At 44.7% G+C, this 17917-nt stretch overlaps 1 protein-coding gene across 4 annotated transcripts in view; it reads right to left on the bottom strand.

Annotated features, from left to right (window-relative positions):
- The window catches only part of slc9a5 (solute carrier family 9 member A5), a 309427-nt gene that overhangs the window by 19371 nt on the left and 272139 nt on the right, over positions 1-17917 (bottom strand). For all 4 annotated transcript variants that reach the window (XM_068049563.1, XM_068049564.1, XM_068049562.1 and 1 more), the window contains exon 15: positions 1497-1634. In XM_068049563.1, coding sequence (XP_067905664.1) covers positions 1497-1634 — 138 coding nt within the window. The remainder of the gene's footprint in view (positions 1-1496; positions 1635-17917) is intronic.

The raw sequence follows: 17917 nt of genomic DNA on the forward strand, positions 1-17917 counted from the left end.
GCAAGGTTGGCAATCAACTTTGACTAGGTTTCTCATAGGCCCAAGTTCCAGTTTTGGTTAGACACAGTGACAGATGGGAGAATTGGAAGTTTTTGAAGTAGTCATTTGTTGAAGTTATCACCAGTTGGAAAATTTGGCTACTGCCGGCAATAGCACTATATTGAGTTACCATTGTCAGGAAAACAGTGCTCCAGAGCTTAATGAGGAAAACGAATTGTCAAATCAAAGTTATGTTTATGGAACATGTCGTTAAACTTCAAGCATGAAGACTTTCAAAAGCTAGCCAAGAAATGATGAGTGACAACTGACATCTCAAGTGTGGTGGAAATCGAAAATAAAAATCACTATTAAAATATTTGGGAATGGAATGTAGAATTAGTTGCTCGTGCTCCTATTTCTTATGTTCTAATGTTGCAAACATGGTTATTCTGAAAGGGATCCCGGTGAAGATTTTTTCTGTATGCTAGGTGCAACAGAATCAAAAATGTGTTTGTAAAGGATGGGTTTATTTTGGAACACTGAGCGCAGCAAGAAATAGCTTCAATCCCCCCTCCCCCACCCCCACCCCCACCAGGGAAGTTTTAAAATCTTATTGATGTGGCATGAAAATCCTTACAGACATGTGAATAGGGCAAATGAATCGTTCAGCATGATTAGCACTGATTCTTTCACAGCAAGGGAGTGTTTTCAGTTAGTATTCAAGGAGATCAGCTGGATGCTCAGCATGGACACATTCCTATTTCTTGCAAATTTGGCTCTAATTCATTCCCTGAAGAAACTACACTTATTAATAATAAGGCCTTGATAATAAACCCTCACAATGGGTGGGAGAGAGTTGAGGGGAGCGGGGGGGAAATTAAAGACTTGGATATGGAGAATGCATCCCCAACCTGCCGCGCCTGCCACCTTTATTATGCTGGTGAATATTGTGACATCTGAGTGTCCCACTGTGGAGCTATGGGACATTCATTAACATATTTAAATCCGGCTCCCACAGTACAAACAGAAACCCCAATTTAAAATTCACTGCTGCCTCTTCGATTTCTCAGGGATCAGGAAATCTGGCAGTGAAAGAAAGTCAGGAGCTGCCGGCTGCACAAGGTAAATGATTTTTTCAGCAGGAGTGCTCCCCGCGGCCCCTCAAGGAAGCCTTCAGCTTCCTTTCTGCTGATGATGGCCTCTTTCTTCCCCGCTCTGCTACATTTGCCAACCTTCCCACCATTCCCACCCCAGCCTTGATCAGTGACCTCCCTCTTCTCAATTACTGGGGGCCGTCCGCATAGGACCTGGCTGAAGCTTCCTGACTCTGGTTTTCCCCCCAGCAACCAACCAGGCTGCCAAACAGAATTAAAAGATGATAATGAGGTCCTGCCATTAAGTTCAGCAGGACCTCCATGTCCACAGCCTTGCTGGATTCTTCGGCCAGTTACCTTCTCTGCCTCCTCACAAATATCTGGGCCCACATGTCTGATATGCTTTGCAAGTCCATTATGTACCTGAAATTTTTCTTTCTTGTAAGTTCTCTTTTGCTGCTCGTGCCATAAAGGTGATGCCCTCATCGTCCTCCTGTTCTTTCACCTTCATAGATTTATCTTTTTCCTCGTCTTCTGAGTCAACTTCTACAAAAACCGGAACTAGGAGCAATGGAAAAAAAAGCTTTGTTGCTACAACGGCCTGTATATTCGGCTTAAATGAGGAGGAATCCATAATACAATCACACACACTCATAGCTTATCGAGCATAAGAGCTTTTATGGTAAACGTTACAAATAGTGGAGCTTAATTACCACACACGTCACTAAAACATTACCTCAGTTATAATGTTACTTCTCTGTCTTCCTGTATGGTTAAGTGGATAAATGCATCATCCACCCTAGAACTAAGCAATAAGATCAGGAAGGTCCTTGATGTGATGTGTTGAATTAACCAATCTCAGCAAGGGTAGTGGGAGGAGTGCAAGATAGGCCTCAGCACCCTTGGGCTATGGAAAAGGAGAATCAGCCAAGGTTTTCACGCCTGCTTGCGATGCTAAAGCCCATGCTGGGAAGTGATATCAAATTAAGACAGAATCAATTTCAACAAGTAGCAGTTATTACATAGACTCAGACATGAAGAATGGTCACTTGGGTCAGCTAGCAGAGGATGCTGGTGCCTATCGAACTGTATCCCTGTACTGTTCAGTGCCTGTGTAAGAAGGAGGAAATTCGGAAAAAGAATATTATAACTCTTACCATCCTCTTTCCTTTTGCCATTGCAAATAATTTGAAGATGAAAGGAGAATTTGCAGTATGTAGCAATACCATATATACCCAGAGTCAGAATCCTAAATTTTGCTTCTATCAGTTCTGATTCCTGTTCTTGTGCTTGATGAACACCTGCTCCTTTCACAGCCCCACCCACTCTGCTCCTCCTGCAGAAATTCTTATCCTTAGGACACCTCTTCTGCTGACCAGCTCCACTTGCTGTGCCCTTGTGCCATGTCCACTGCAGGGTTCCAGATTGTGATGTCCTCAGGATGTGAGGTTTAGCTGGGTTTAGTATAAGGTGTGCAGCAAAGACAGAGAGACAAAATTGCAATAGCTAAACACAAAGGCTTCTCTATTTATTCTGTCTTAGTTTCACTTTCTCTTTGTTAGCATGTGTCTTCTACAGCAGCCTCTAGAGTACACAATGTACAATGCAATTTCAAAACACCACAACACTGCATCCCTCCCCTTCTTAGTAAAAGAATCAATCGTTCGTTTCTAAAAATGTAAACAATAAACTCAAACATAAATACTTCACTTTGCAACATAGTCACTGAGGTATGGTGGGCATTTTCTCTCACAAGTAGGATATCATCTGACATCAGATGCAGTCTCATTTAACTCATGTTCTTCATCTGAGGTGTCTGTCAGAATTGGATTCAATGCTTTTGAATGGTGTTTTCAGTGCTTTGAAGAATGATGTGTTTCTTGTGATGATTTGTGAATTGTACTTAGCAGTGATCATTGATCCTTTTGTGTTGGTCACAACAAATGGTTGCATGTCATAAGGGGTGGTTTGTTTTCCAATATGACCATCATGTTTTACAAGTACTTAATCTCCTGACTTTAGCTCTCAGTTTCATGTTTCGCTCTGCATATACTTTAATTCGATCCTTCTGTTCTCGATCGTGTTCGCTTACATATTGATCATTAGATCCACAGGCTAGCTCAGGAAGATGTGTGCGCATAGGATGTGCAAAGATGAGTGTAGCTGGAGGTTTTCCAGTAGTCAAGTGAGGTGAAGCTCTGTAATTACGAAGAAAGTGATCTAACTCTTGCTTCCATGGCTTGTTCTGAGCTGTAGCTGTACGTATCACCTTTTTCAAGGATCATATATATCTCTCAACTTCATCATTAGCTCTTGGCCAATGGGGTGTGATTTTCCTATGAGTGAACCTTAGGTAGTTTGCGAATTTGCTGAACTCTTCGCTGTTGAATGGGGGTCCATTGTCACGACATAACCAGTTGAGGGATTCCAACAAGGCAAAGATCTGGTCAAGCTTCGGGATGATTGCTTTCGTTGAAGTTGACATAACTAATTCCACAATTGGGAATGTGCTGTAGTGGTCAGTGACAACAAGCGGGTGTTCACTTGTGGGCAAATCTGTGAAGTCAATGCTGACTTCAATTCATGGTCCTCGAGGTAGTTCGGACATCTTGAGAGGATCATGAAGATTTATCATTGTGGTTGCTTGACGTGGCAAACACTGATAGATTTTTAGCTCTACCATATGGTCAATTCCTGGGAACCATACCTTTTCCCTAAGCAGTTCTTTGGTTTTGACTATTCCCTGGTGTCCTTCATGTGCTATATCGACAGCGCATTCCCTCAATGAGTGTGGAATGACAATACAGTTGTTGTGTAATAAAAGATCAAATGTGGTTTTAATGGTGAGCTCATTTCAAACATTATGAAGACCTTGTAATGTGCAAGCAATTTCGTTTGTCGGCGCTTTCTCAATTGTGTCTTTCCGGTTTCGTGATTCAATAGCCTTCATACAGTTGTAAGGCTTCATCTTGTTTTGTTGCTGCTTTAATGTCAGCTCATTTCAGTAACTTTGGCACTGCATTCAGGCTTACGTAGTTAAGATGTTGTGCAGCAACCTTTTCCTCACGACTAGTAGGACTGATTGTCGGCAGCGGATGTTGTGAAAGATAGTTCACTGGGTGAGCTTGCCTGGCTGATACTCAACATGGAAGTCGTACTCTTGTAATTCGAGTATCCAATGTTCTATTCGAGTGGTGGTTTGCTATGTGGATTGTTGAACAAGCTCACTAGTGGCCTATGATCAATTATTTTTTTAAGCTCGCTTCCATATAGGTAGAAATGAAAATGTAAGATACCCCATGTGATTGAGAGTGCTTCTTTCTCTGTTTGCGAGTAAAGCTGCTCTACAGGGGTTAAAGATCTACTTGGCATCGCAACGATTGATAGGTTACCTGTCTGTCTTTCTGTACAAGAACTGCATCTAAGGCAACCAGGCTTGCATCCACAACTAGCTGGGTGGTTTTCTCAGAGTTGAAATAAGTATTTATGCAACTTGCTAAGAAATGTTCCGAAGAAGGGTCACTGACCCGAAACGTTAACTCTGCTTCTCTTTCCACAGATGCTGCCAGACCTGCTGAGTGATTCCAGCATTTCTTGTTTTTGTTTCAGATTTCCAGCATCCGCAGTATTTTGCTTTTATTTTAGTAAGAAATGTTGTTTGATCTCACGTACAGTCTGTTTGTGTGATTTAGTCCATTCCCACTTGGTGGTCTCTTTTGTCAGATCGCGTATGGGGGAAGATAGCATAACGAGGTCAGGAATGAAACGACTGCAGTACATGATGAGTCCTAGCAGATTCCAGACTTCTCACGTGTTTGTAGGATCTGCAGCGTTTGCAATAGCTTCAACTTTCTGTGGATCTGGTGATACTCCTTCACCACTGAACACATGACTGAAGAATTCAATTCTTCTGCTTTCATTGAACAAGCACTTGTCTTTGTACAGGGTGAGGTTACATTCTGTGAGATGTTGCAGTTAGGTGTGTCTCGAGTTCGTTTTCGGTGTGGCCATAGGTGCGAATGTCATCACTGACGTTCATCATGCCTTCAAGTCCTTGAAGTGCAGACTGAATCAAATGCTGAAAAACTTCAGCTGCTGAGCTAACTGCAATGTTGAGCCTCTTGTACCGGAAAAGTCCGATGTGAGTACAGAATACAGTAAGATATGACGATTCTTCTGCAAGCTCGATTTGCTTTGAGGTCAAGTTTAACAAAGTGTTTAGCACCATTCACCTTCTCTATGATATCATCGATAGTCAGTGTCAAGTGTCTTTCTTGTCATATGGCTTGATTTGGTGATCATAGCAATGCAGGTTCTAATCTGGTTCTCAAGACGTGGGTTTCCTCATGACTTTTATAGGTGAAACCCAAGGAGTTGGCTCATCTCCAGCTTTCTCAATAATGTCAAGGTCAGTAGGCATTGAAGTTCCTTCTTGGTCTGTTTCCTGACATGAAATGGTATTCGTTGCCATTGATGCGCAACTGGGGGCACATTAGGATCTGCATGCAGCTTGCATGTAACACCTTTTAGTTTTCCGATACCAGTGAAACGATCAGCATACAGTTCAAGAATGTTTTTGTTATGCAAGGGAATCACGTATGTGACTACAATCATGTGCAGATCTGTTGCTGTGTGGAAACTGATTAGTGTGTCACATTCTCGAGATATGACGTAGAATACAGCATTCATTCTAGTGTCTTTGAATGAGACTGGCATTTCAAAATTTCTGAGAATGTTCAGTGGTTTGTCACTGTTTTAAGGGAAAATTTTCGTGTTCCCTGGTTTGCAGAGAATGGGGCAATCCTGAAATTTGTTGACTGTTTTGTCTCCCATGACATTGACAGACACTCCTGTGTCTTTGAGAGCATCTACGTCCAAGCAGCCAATGGTCACTATCACAGGTGGCTGTTTGCTGTGTCTGAGAGAGAGGACAAAAGTATGTTCAGGGTCATCCACCTCTACATTGGCTACATTCTCTGGCATTTTTGCTGTGATAAGTATGCGTGGCACCCTTCTGTTGGTATTGGTCTTAGTTGTTGACTTTGCTGATGAGCGACAACATGAGTAAAGTGGTTGGGTTTTCCGCAGGCTTTGCATTGTATACCAGTAGCAGGACACTCTGACTGGTGTGGGTAAGCACCACCACAGCAAAAACATTCTTTGGATAAGTCACAGCTCTGTTTGTGAGATGGTTGTTGTTGCGTGGCAGGTGGTTCCCTGGCACATGAGCGATGAACAGTGTTCACAGGAGTTGAACTTGGAGTGTGGTAGTTACTGTTAGCCTCAATTCCAGTAGCTCTGATAGCTTTCTGCCTTTCTTGAGTGCTTTTCAATGTAGTTGACTAGAGAGACAGCCTTTGATTATTTGTGTTTTGATTCCCGTTTGACATGTTCAGCATCACCAAAGTTATTTGGTTGCTAGTTGCCTCAAGCGTGTGGTCAACTGTCTCGTTTGCTTCTTGCTTAGTGCGTGGGAAGACATTGGTTTCGTATATGGTGTTTTTCTTGGGTGTGATGTAGGTCGGCAGCGCACTTTTGCTGAGTTGTAGTCAATTTGCTCAGGAGTGAGTGTCTCAAAGGTATCTTCTAATTCTTCACCTCCAAAGTGTAGAAGTAAGGCCTTTTTCCCTGTGTTGTCTGTGATTGCGAAACCTGCCATCACGCCTTCAAAACATCACAGTCATTTTTGCTAACATGGTGATACAAATGATGGCTCTGAATGCACAACAAAAGACAGTAGATTGGGCATAGACAATGTCATACTGACCAGAAACGCAGTGATAAAGGATCCGGGATTGTACTCCTTTCAGAAGAAACTTCTCTGCAGTGATCCAAGATTTTTTTTGATAGATGGTTATTTTGGAGAGATAAGTGTGTGAGTATACACTGTAAAAGTTTCCTGTGTGTCACTCAAACACAGTCTGCAACTGAAAATTATGTCTGTAAAAGTAGAGCAAAGCTTCCGAAATGTTTATACCTGAAAACAATGTTTCTGGGGTTTTTTTTCATCCTTTTCTGTTTACCACATCGCCATTGTGATGTCCTCAGGATTGAGTGAGGTTTAGCCAAGTTTAGTATAAGGTATGAGGCAAAGACAGAAACAAACACTGCAGCAGCTGAACACAAAAGCTTCTCTTTTACCTCTGTCATAGTTTCACTTTCTCTGCTAGCATGTGTTTTACAGCAGCCTCTAGAGTACACAATGCAATTGCAATTTCAAAACACTACAACACTACACAGACCACAAGTTGCTCCTTTTCCTTAGCACCACTTGTAGATCCCTTCTTCCTGCTTGCTTTACTTTGAATTCGACAAATTTCGAATGAATTCAAAAAATGTCAAAACTTCATTTTTTTCCCTGATACCTGTGATGTATTTTCAAGTACAGGAGTTGTGATATAGTTGAATATTGCAATCAATATTGAAGAAGTCATAGTTGTGAATCTTCATCCTATTATCTCATAACACCACCTTTTGCTGCCTGGTATATTTTTTACCATGTCTGTTCATGAGAAATGCTCCTGCATAAGCAACAATTTGGGTGATTAGCATTCATTACAACATCTCGTCCAGCAAGCTCAACCAACAATTCAGTGACAGTCACAGTAAATCCAAGTTGTTAAAATGTGTTAGGTTTTATAGATGAAATACGGAAATTTGCATACTAGCAATAACTTTGTTTCCAGCAATGACTTTTTCTGACAGATGAACACGTTCAGTTATATCCTGTGCAACAAGGCAACACATCGAGGCCACAAGCTGCAATCCAACATCAAAGTGAAATATAGTCCAACATGTCAAAGATGTCAAAATAGGGGAAAATGAGTTCAAACTAGTGTTACGACCAGGTGAGAAAGGTGTCTAGGAGTCTCTTTCAGCCTTCAGCTGGTCTTATTGTAACAGGATTTAATTTTTAAACACACTGTGTTTTGAGCTCCCCCTTGGTGAATCCTTGTTTACCGCTTTCCAATTATAAGGCAAAGAAATGAGCACAAACAGGCTTCCTTAGGTTTAAAGAAGAAAAGTGAAATTTATTAAAACTTAAACTCTAATTCAGTTAACGCCTACGGATACACACCGCGCCCACGCTAGCCTGCATACATGTTACACACATGCAAATAGAGACAGAAAAGAGCCGAAGAAAAAATAAAGTAGAGAGGTTTGAGGCAATATCAGAAGAGTTTCTTGTTACTGTGCTGCAGTCCTTTTGTAGGTAGTCTTGCTTTTCATTGGAGCCGGTATTCTTCTTAAACCTTGTTCACTGTAGGAGGCTTTTCTCACTTGGGGTTCATGTGTCTTCAATGGGTCTTCAGTTCCATGAGAAAGAGATGGGAGCAGAAAGGAGAGCGATGTTTTCAGTCCAGGAGCAAAGAGTTTTCTGAGTTTTAAAATTCTGTGGCAAGTTCAAATTAAAAAAAAAACCAGCAGCCAGTTAGACATGTGACTAAACTAGTCTGACCACGCCTGTTTGTGTATTCAGCCATTTTAGCAGTTAACCTGGAATGCGAGCCTCTCCACCTTCAACATCTAGTAATCAAAAGTCCATTGTGGATTAAATTGGAGCAGGGAGTGGCCCCTTTGTCCTTTCCAAGCACTGTCTGTTACTATGCAAATGTCTTTTCAGTCAGGGGCTTGGCAACCCCTTGTAATAGGCCTTCTTTCCTTCCCAGCAACAATTTTAAATTTAATGTCCATGTGGCGAAATATCTGTTCCCCATTCTTGGCGGGTGGAGGCCTGCATGACACTAGTAAAAGGCAAATTTAGGACTGTTGTCAAGAAGTTCATTACACAAAGAGTGATCAACGTGTGGAACAGACTAGTGGCAGCAAAAATCCTGGAATTACTTAAGAAACAATTTGATGGAACAATGGATGAATTGTAGGATTCCTCTAGTTGAATTAACTAAATGGATAGCATTCCTCATCCATATTTATCATGTGATATTAAAAGGTAAAAATAACACTATTAAGTTTTTTTTAAAATCAGTTTTAACTTTCTGACCTCTTTGCACTTGTTCTGTCTGAAAGTAAACAGCCAAGACTTGAAGGTCAAGTTCCCTATCCCTTCTGCGTCTGGGTGCTAGTCAGGTGACCTACATCTAAGAGGCCTGCACCAGCAGCAATGGCTGCCAGTTTTGGGCCCTTCTGGTTGCTGTTCAAATATAACAGCCAGAGGATTACCTCTGATCCCTCTCCCTTAGTCCCTGAGAAACAGGGACTTATCATTTTGCAGCCTCCAGGATATCAAACTGTAGAGACATTGGATGGCTCAAAATGGGTGACTTTCCATTGCTGGGAGAGGAAAATGAAGTGGGAGGGCAAGTGATGCCTCCTACATTTTGTGCTTGTGTGTAATACAGGTGCAAGCCCTACGCTCGCCCTGACATGGCTGCAGAAACCCAAAAATTAATGTCACGGGTTTCCACCTCTTTCTCCTCTCCTTTCTGCTTGTGACTCAGGTGCATAGGAGAGGAAAATTGGTCTTATGATGTTGTTAGACTATGAGCACAAAACTAGGAAATTGAAAACACAATTACTTATTTTGAAATATGGCTCGAAATTGGACATAAAGCTTTGCCCCTACAAGATAATGAATATATGAAACAGTGTGAATCAATTGTGTTGATTAATTCCTTTAAAAAAGAACTGAATTGATATCCAGTTAGGAAGATTATAAATGTTATAAATGAATGTATAGATATATACAGATGATAAAATGTTGGAAATATCATGTTATGGAAGTCAATTGGTATGGGTTAGATATTTTGAAGTTATGCTTGTTCATCTGACAGAGAGACAAGGAGAAACTTTGCAGAGTAATCCCTCAGACGATTAAATTAATGGGTTAAGTTGCAACCTAGAAATGAGCGTACTCATCATCATTGTCTCCTCCACTTCTACAGTTATGCCTCTCTGGATGGCACAATTGGCATAACACACAACAATAATCTTGCAGAACCTGGCAAGTCCTTGGAGACCCTGGCAGGGGAGGCGGTAGCATTGTGGTAATGTTACTAGACTAGTAACCCAGAGCCCCTGGCTCTTTCTCTGGAGACATGGGTTCGAATCCAATTGAATTTGAATTCAATTAATAAATCTGGAATTAAAAAGCTAGTCTAGTGATGATCAGTAAACCATTGTCAATTGTTGGAAAAAACCCATCTGGTTCATTAATGTCTCAATGGTATGTTGGCCTTCATAGCGAGAGGATTAGAGTACAGGAGCCGGGATGTCTTGCTGCAATTATACAGGGCCTTGGTGAGGCCACAGCTGGAATACTGTATGCAGTTTTGGTCTCCTTATCTGAGGAAGGATGCTCTTGCTATAGAGGAAGTGCAGCGAAGGTTTACCAGACTGATTCCTGGGATGGCGGGACTGATGCATGGGAGAGATTGAGTCGGTTGGGATTATATTCGCTGGAGTTCAGAAGAGTGAGGGGGGATCTCATAGAAACATATAAAATTCTAACAGGACTTGACAGGGTAGATGCAAAGAACAAAGAACAGTACAGCACAGGAACAGGCCATTCGGCCCTCCAAGCCTGCGCCGATCTTGATGCCTGCCTAAACCAAAACCTTCCGCACTTCCGGGGTCCGTATCCCTCTATTCCCATCCTATTCATGTATTTGTCAAGATGCCCCTTAAACATCTCTATGGTACCTGCTTCCACCACCTCCCCCGGCAACAAGTTCCAGGCACTCACCACCCTCTGTGTAAAGAACTTGCCTCGCACATCCCCTCTAAACTTTGCGCCTCTCACCTTAAACCTATGTCCCCTAGTAACTGACTCTTCCACCCTGCGAAAAAGCTTCTGACTATCCACTCTGTCCATGCCGCTTATAACTTTGTAAACCTCTATCATGTCGCCCCTCCACCTCCGTCGTTCCAGTGAAATCAATCCGAGTCTATCCAACCTCTCCTCATAGCTAATGCCCTCCAGACCAGGCAACATCCTGGTAAACCTCTTCTGTACCCTCTCCAAAGCCTCCACGTCCTTCTGGTAGTGTGGCGACCAGAATTGCATACAATATTCTAAGTGTGGCCTAACTAAAGTTCTGTACAGCTGCAGCATGACTTGCCAATTTTTATACTTCAGAACCAGGGGTCATAGTCTAAGGATACGGGGTAAACCTTTCAGGACTGAGATGAGGAGAAATTTCTTCACCCAGAGAGTGGTGAGCCTGTGGAATTCGCTACCACAGAAAGCAGTTGAGGCCAAAACATTGTATGTTTTCAAAAAGGAGTTAGATATAGCTCTTGGGTCTAAAGGGATCAAAGGGTATGGGGCGAAAGCGGGAACAGACATCTGAATTGGATGATCAGCCATGATCATAATGAATGGCGGAGCAGGCTTGAAGGGCCAAATGGCCTACTCCTGCTCCTATTTTCTATGTTTCTATGTTCTTTAGGGAAGCATATCTGTTGTCCTGACCTGGTCTGGCCTACATGTGACTCCAGATCCACAGCAATGTGGTTGACTCTTAAGTGCCCTCTGAAATGGCCCTAGCAAGTCACTCAGTTGTATCAAATCACTACAAAGCCTAAGAAAAGGAATGAAACCGGATGGACCACCCGCCATCGACCGAGGCACCGGGAACGACAACTGCAAATCCTCCTTACTAACATCTTGACTTCTTCCTCACCAGTCCACCTGTCACAGATGCATCTGTCCATGACAGTATTGGAGTATTGGTAGGAGTGACCACCACAGAGTCCTTGTGGAGATGAAATCCCGTCTTCACACTGAGGGTACCCACCATCGCGTTGTGTGGCACTACCACCGTGCTAAATGGAATAGATTTCGAACAGATCTAGCAACTCAAAGCTTAGCATCCATGAGGCGCTGTGGGCCATCAGCAGCAGAATTGTATTCAACCACAAACTGTAACCTCATGGCCTGGCATATCCCTCACTCCACCATTTGACATCAAGCCAGGGAACCAACCCTAGTTCAGTGAAAAGTGCAGGAGGGCATGCCAGGATCAGCACCAGGCAGACCTAAAAATGAGGTGTCAGCCTAGTGAAGCTACAACACAGGACTAATTACATGCCAAACAGCAGAGGCAGCACACAACAGACAGGACTAAGTGATCCCACAGCCGATGGATCAGATCTAAGCTCTTCAGTCCTGCCACATCCAATCATGAATGGTGGTGGATAATTAAACAACTAACAGGAGGAGGAGGCTCCACAAATATCCCCATCCTCAACGATTGGGGAGCCCAGCACATCAGTGCAAAGGACAAGGATGAAGCATCTGCATCCATCTTCAGCCAGAAGTGCCGAGTTGATGATCCATCTCGGCCTCCTCCTGAAGTCCCCAGCATCACAGATGCCAGTCTTCAGCCAATTCGATTCACTCTGCATGATATCAAGAAACGACTGAAGGCACTGGATACTGCAAAGGCTATGGACCCTGACAACATTCCAGCAACATTACTTAAAACCTGTGCTCCAGAACTAGCTACGCCCCTAGCCAAGCTGTTCCAGTACAGCTGCAACACTGGCATCTATCTGGCAATGTGGAAAATTGCCCAGATATTTCCTGTACACAAAAAGGAGGACAATTACCACCCTATCAGTCTACTCCCGATCATCAGCAAAGTGATGGAAGGGGTCGTCGACAGTGCTATCAAGCGGCACTTGCTCAGCAATAACCTGCTCACTGATGCATAGTTTGGGTTCCGTCAGGGCCACTCAGCTTCTGACATCATTACAGCCTTGGTCCAAACATGGACAAAAGAGCTGAACTCCAGAGGTGAGTTGAGAGAGACTGCTCTTGACATCAAAGCAGCATTTGACTGAGTATGGCATCAAGGAGCCCTAGCAAAACTGAAGTCAATGGGCATCAGGGGGAAAACTCTCCACTGGTTGGAGTCATACCTAGCACAAAGGAAGATGGTTGTGATTGTTGGAGGTCAATTATCTCAGTCCCAGGACATTACAGCAGGAGTTCTTCAGGGTAGTGTCCTACGCCCAGTGATCTTCAGCTGCTTCATCAATGACCTTCCCTCCACGATAAGTCAGAAGTGGAGATGTTTGCTGATTATTGCACAATGTTCAGCACCATTCGCGACTCATCAGGTACTGAAGCAGTCCGTGTAGAAATGCAGCAAGATCTGGACAATATCCAGGCTTGGGCTGATAAGTGGCAAGTAATATTCGCACCAAACAAGTGCCAGGCAATGACCATCTCCAACAAGAGAGAATCTAACCATTTCTCCTTAACATTTAATGGCATTACCATCACTGAATCCCCCACTATCAACATCCTGGGGGTTACCATTGACCAGAAACTGAACTGGACCACCCACATAAATGCTGTAGCCACAAGAGCAGGTCAGAGGCTAGGAATTCTGCAGCAAGTAATGCACCTCCTGACTCCCCCAAAGCCTGTCCACCATCTACAAGGCAAAAGTCAAGAGTGTGATGGAATACTCTCCACTTGCCTGGATGGGTGCAGCTCCAACAACATGCAAGAAACTCGACACCATCCAGGACTAAGCAACCCACTTGATTGGCACCCCACTCGCGACCTTCAACATTCACTCCCTCCACCTCCGACGCACAGTGGCAGCAGTGTGTACCAACTGCAAGATGCGCTGCAGCAATGCACCAAGGTTCCTACGATAGCACCTTCCAAACCCACAACCTCTACCACCGAGAGGGACAAGGGCAGCAGATGCGTGGGAACACCAACGCTGCAAGTTTCCCTCCAAGCCACACACCATCCTGACTTGGAACTATATCGCTGTTCCTTCACTGTCACTGGGTCAAAATCCTGGAACTCCCTTCATAATAGCACTGTGGGTGTATCTACACCCCAGGACTGCAGCAGTTCAAGAGGCAGCTCACCTTCTCAAGGGCAATTAAGGACAGGCAATAAATGCTGACATTCCCCGAACCAAAAAAAAGGGTTGGTTTTGTTACAAAACACCCACAATCTGTCCAGGCATCTGAGGCACTGTTGAAGGTACAAAGCAGTGCTTCAAACAAAGTATGTTCAATAATGATCCTCAGGCTAAGAGCCTCAATGTATTTTCAGACAGCTGCTGTTTACGGCCGTCTCAATGGTATCAGGATCCAGCACCCAAAGTGTGGACCAAGAAGTCATCCTTGTCGCCTCCTTTCTCTGCAGATGAACCTGGCACAGACGATTGCCTTAAATTGGAGGTGCCATGACAGCTGACCAAAAAGTGGGAATTTATTTGCATGATCCTTTTTTGATAGTCACTGACCAATTGCACATTGGACTGGAAGCTCTTGGTTTATGAAGCCATAGCCTTGTCTTCAGGGGCTCAGAGAATCAGATGAGTGCCACAAATATCACCTTGGACTTTGGTGAATTGCAAAAAGTTCTTTTCTCTTGTCATTTTGCTCCAGGTTTCCCATGGAAAAATGTTGATATTGTTTGCCCTGGCAAATGAATTATTGTTGATGTCCCCGTGACAGATTTGAATGAGCCTGCGGCATAAAGACCTTACTTACCTGTGTCAGGCAGGCTCAATGATGTGGAGGGACGGAGAATTGCTGCTGAGTCATCCGCCCTGAAACTTGGCACCGTGCCACAGTGCCCCGATGACATTAGAGGCAGGGAAGTACTGTGGGAGGATTTACGCGACAGCAGCGTAATTTTAATGTAATTATTCCTGATTCTGCGAATGGTCCATAATATTGTGTTGACGTGTGGCCATCACATGCCTTCAGATTTGCGACCCTGAAAAGCTGGCGGCATTGAGGTAAGAGGCCTCGGTGCCACAAAAGAGAAGGTAACCTTACCATAACAGCATAGGGGAAATAAGGGGTACTGCGGCCATTACTGCTATGCTGAATGTCCAAGGAGGTTCTGCGTATTGGGAGAACTCTGCAAGGGGGAGGTGTGCACTGGGGGTGCTCTGCGAGGGGGTTCTTTGTACTGGGCTACAGGAGTAGAGGTTGTGCTTGTTTGGAGACCATTAGGAGGTATTATAAGTGATGTTGTAATATGTGTCATGTCTCACACATCTGGAAAAAATGGTAGACCAACATTAAACTTTAGTCTTGAGGCATCCAGACACGCAAAGATTGACATAGTTGCCTAGGCAGGCTCATCACTGTATTGGAAGCAAGCCAAAGGCTCCAGGACACCTGCCATGGGTCTCATACACCCTATGTGTTTGGATCCCCTTGGTATGTTGAGGTGCCTCCAATGGAGGCAGACCCAAGAGGCAGCTGACCCTGAAGCTCCAAGATGCAAACAGCAGCAGTCTGCAAGGCTAAGAAGGTCCAAGTATGTCAAAGAGAGTACAGGACTCGTATCACCTACCTCTAGATTTCCGAGTGACACTGTCAGCGAAGACTACTGCTCTCCAGGGAGGCCGGAATTTGAGACCAATGGGATTTAGTGGTCACCCTATGCCTGTGGTCCTAAAGATAACCGTGATGTTCAACTTCTACATATCACGATTCACCAGCGACTTGTGTGGGGTCTCCCAGGCCGCAGCGTACTGTTGCATCAAGGAGGTGACCAATGCCCTGTTTGAGAGGGCCGGTGACTATGTGCGCTATTGGACAGAGCACGACAGTCAGGCCGAGAGGGCCATCGGACTGGGGCAACAGCTGGATTCCCAAAGGTGCAAGGTATAATAGATTGTACGCATGTGACCATCAAGGCTCCCATGAACCAACCAGCTGCCTTCATCAACAGGAAGGGCTTCCACTCAATCAACATTCAACTGGTCTACAACCACTCAAAGCGTTTCCTGCAGGTTTGTGCCTGCTTCCCAGGAAGCAGCCATGACACCTACAGACAGTCCCAGGTCCCTCAGTTTTTTAATCCCCCGCTTGCCTTCAGGGGTAAATTCTCGAGGACAAGGGCTCCCCATTGAATACATAGCTTCCGATGCCTGTGAGGACCCCTCGCAATGCTGAGGAGGAAAGGTACAACGCTTGCCATGGATCCACCCGAGCTACCGTCCAGCGGGCCATTGGACTACTGAAGATGAGATTTCGCTGCCTTGAGCGATCTGATGCAGCCCTGCAATATGCTCCAGCTAAGGTTTTGCATATCATAGTGGTCTGCTGCGTTCTGCATAACATAGCATTTCAGAGGGGGGAGGCCTTACATGAGGAAGACATGCACGAGCAACAAACTTCGTCCAATGAAGAGGATGCAGAGAAGAAACAGGGCCAAGCAACTATGGAAGAAGATAACACAGTGATGGAAGCCAGACATGGTGAGCGATGCACAAAGGAGGCAAGAGACAACTTCATAATGACCTGCTTTCAGCCACCCTGACGCCTCCTCAATGAGAATGCAATAAAGATTGACTTTAATCCATGTAGTCTTCTGCCTCCTTTCCATCTCTGGTACATGAATGCTGACCAGCTACATTGTGCAGTAGGGCACATGGGAGAGCATTTGTTGATTACTTCTTCAGTCACATTGCCATGATAATGAGGTCTATGGTCACATTAGCAGTGCTCTAAAGGGTATGTTGGAATTCAGAGGGTTACAATTAAGGCATGGTGGAAGCTTATATCCACACAATGAAGGCTAACAATTGGCACAAATAAGCATTTAATTACATTGTACATAACATAGTTGAATACCTAAGTGTGGCTAGGTAATTTTCTTTTATAAGCTTGTCGGTGCTCCTAAGCGGTGTGACTCTTGCGCTAGTAGCTGTGCTGGAGGCAGCCTGCTGATCAAGACACCCTTGGCCTCAGATGACTTCCGCGGGTGTCCCTTGGCTGCCTGAGGCCTGGAGGGCCTCGGCTGCCTAAAGGTTTCCTGCACTGGTACAGGACTATCCTCAGGCACTGCGGCTGCTGGAGATGAACTCACTAGCGGAGAGGCTGAGGATCCGCCTCAGTGTCCACACTCAAAACATCCTGAGGGGAGCACCCAGGTGTGGATGGCAGCCTCTCCTCTTTCCTCTTAAGACTCACATGAACCTCCCTGCTCACCAGAGAAGGATTAGGAGCAGGAAAAGTCTCCAGGCTCCTGGTCCTTCTCTTGCCTTGCCACTGCTGATCTGAGTGAATGGCCAAGGTGAGGATTTGCAGGTAGTGGCACATCTGTGGAATGTGGGTCACCAACCTCTCAATGCACATGTATGCCTGAGACATGGCAGCAGTGATGGCATGGATGGACTCCCCCATCATCTGCTCAAGGCAACACATGGCCTCTGGCATCTCCACCAGATGTTGCCTTACTTTTCCCTGCAACTCCAGCATGCCCTGTTCTGTCGTCACCAGAGGCTCGTCATCAGCCTAGGGCTCAGCATGGGCCTGGCCAGCCACAGTCCTCTGACTCAGCCAGCTGCTCGGGCGTGTGTGTGTGTGTGGTGCTCTCACCAGCTTGTGACCCTGATTCTAAAGCTGATCGGTTACCCACTGTGTTGAAAGTATCTGCGCTGGAGGAAGGTGCAGGAGAGTCATGGGATGGTGCATCCTCTAAGTGTTGCTCCTCCTCAGAGGTTGACAGGAGTCCCTCTGGAGCTGCGATCACCTGTGAACACTGACCTGCAAGATACAATGCAAACGTGTGGCTTAGCCTACACAATTCCCATTAAGGACAGCATCCCAGAGCTAGCTCTCCATTATTAATGAATTTTTAGCTGATCGGCAATAATCACTCTCTTGCTCTAAGACTTTGATCTCCCTGTCTGAAATAGCGCATCCAACTTGGCACCCCGCTAGTTTTAGGGCCTCTTCTTTGGTCTGGCTGAGACGATACGGGTCTGGCATTCTGCCACTGGTCCTAGCCACCTCTCTGTTTTCTCCTGCAAGAGGAAAGATGTAACAATCGTAAATTGGCATACATTTCACCATGACAGTTCTGCTAACATGGGCCCTTCGTC

The sequence above is a fragment of the Heterodontus francisci genome, chromosome 17 (assembly GCF_036365525.1).
Source record: "Heterodontus francisci isolate sHetFra1 chromosome 17, sHetFra1.hap1, whole genome shotgun sequence".
NCBI classification, from domain to species: Eukaryota; Metazoa; Chordata; class Chondrichthyes; order Heterodontiformes; family Heterodontidae; genus Heterodontus; species Heterodontus francisci.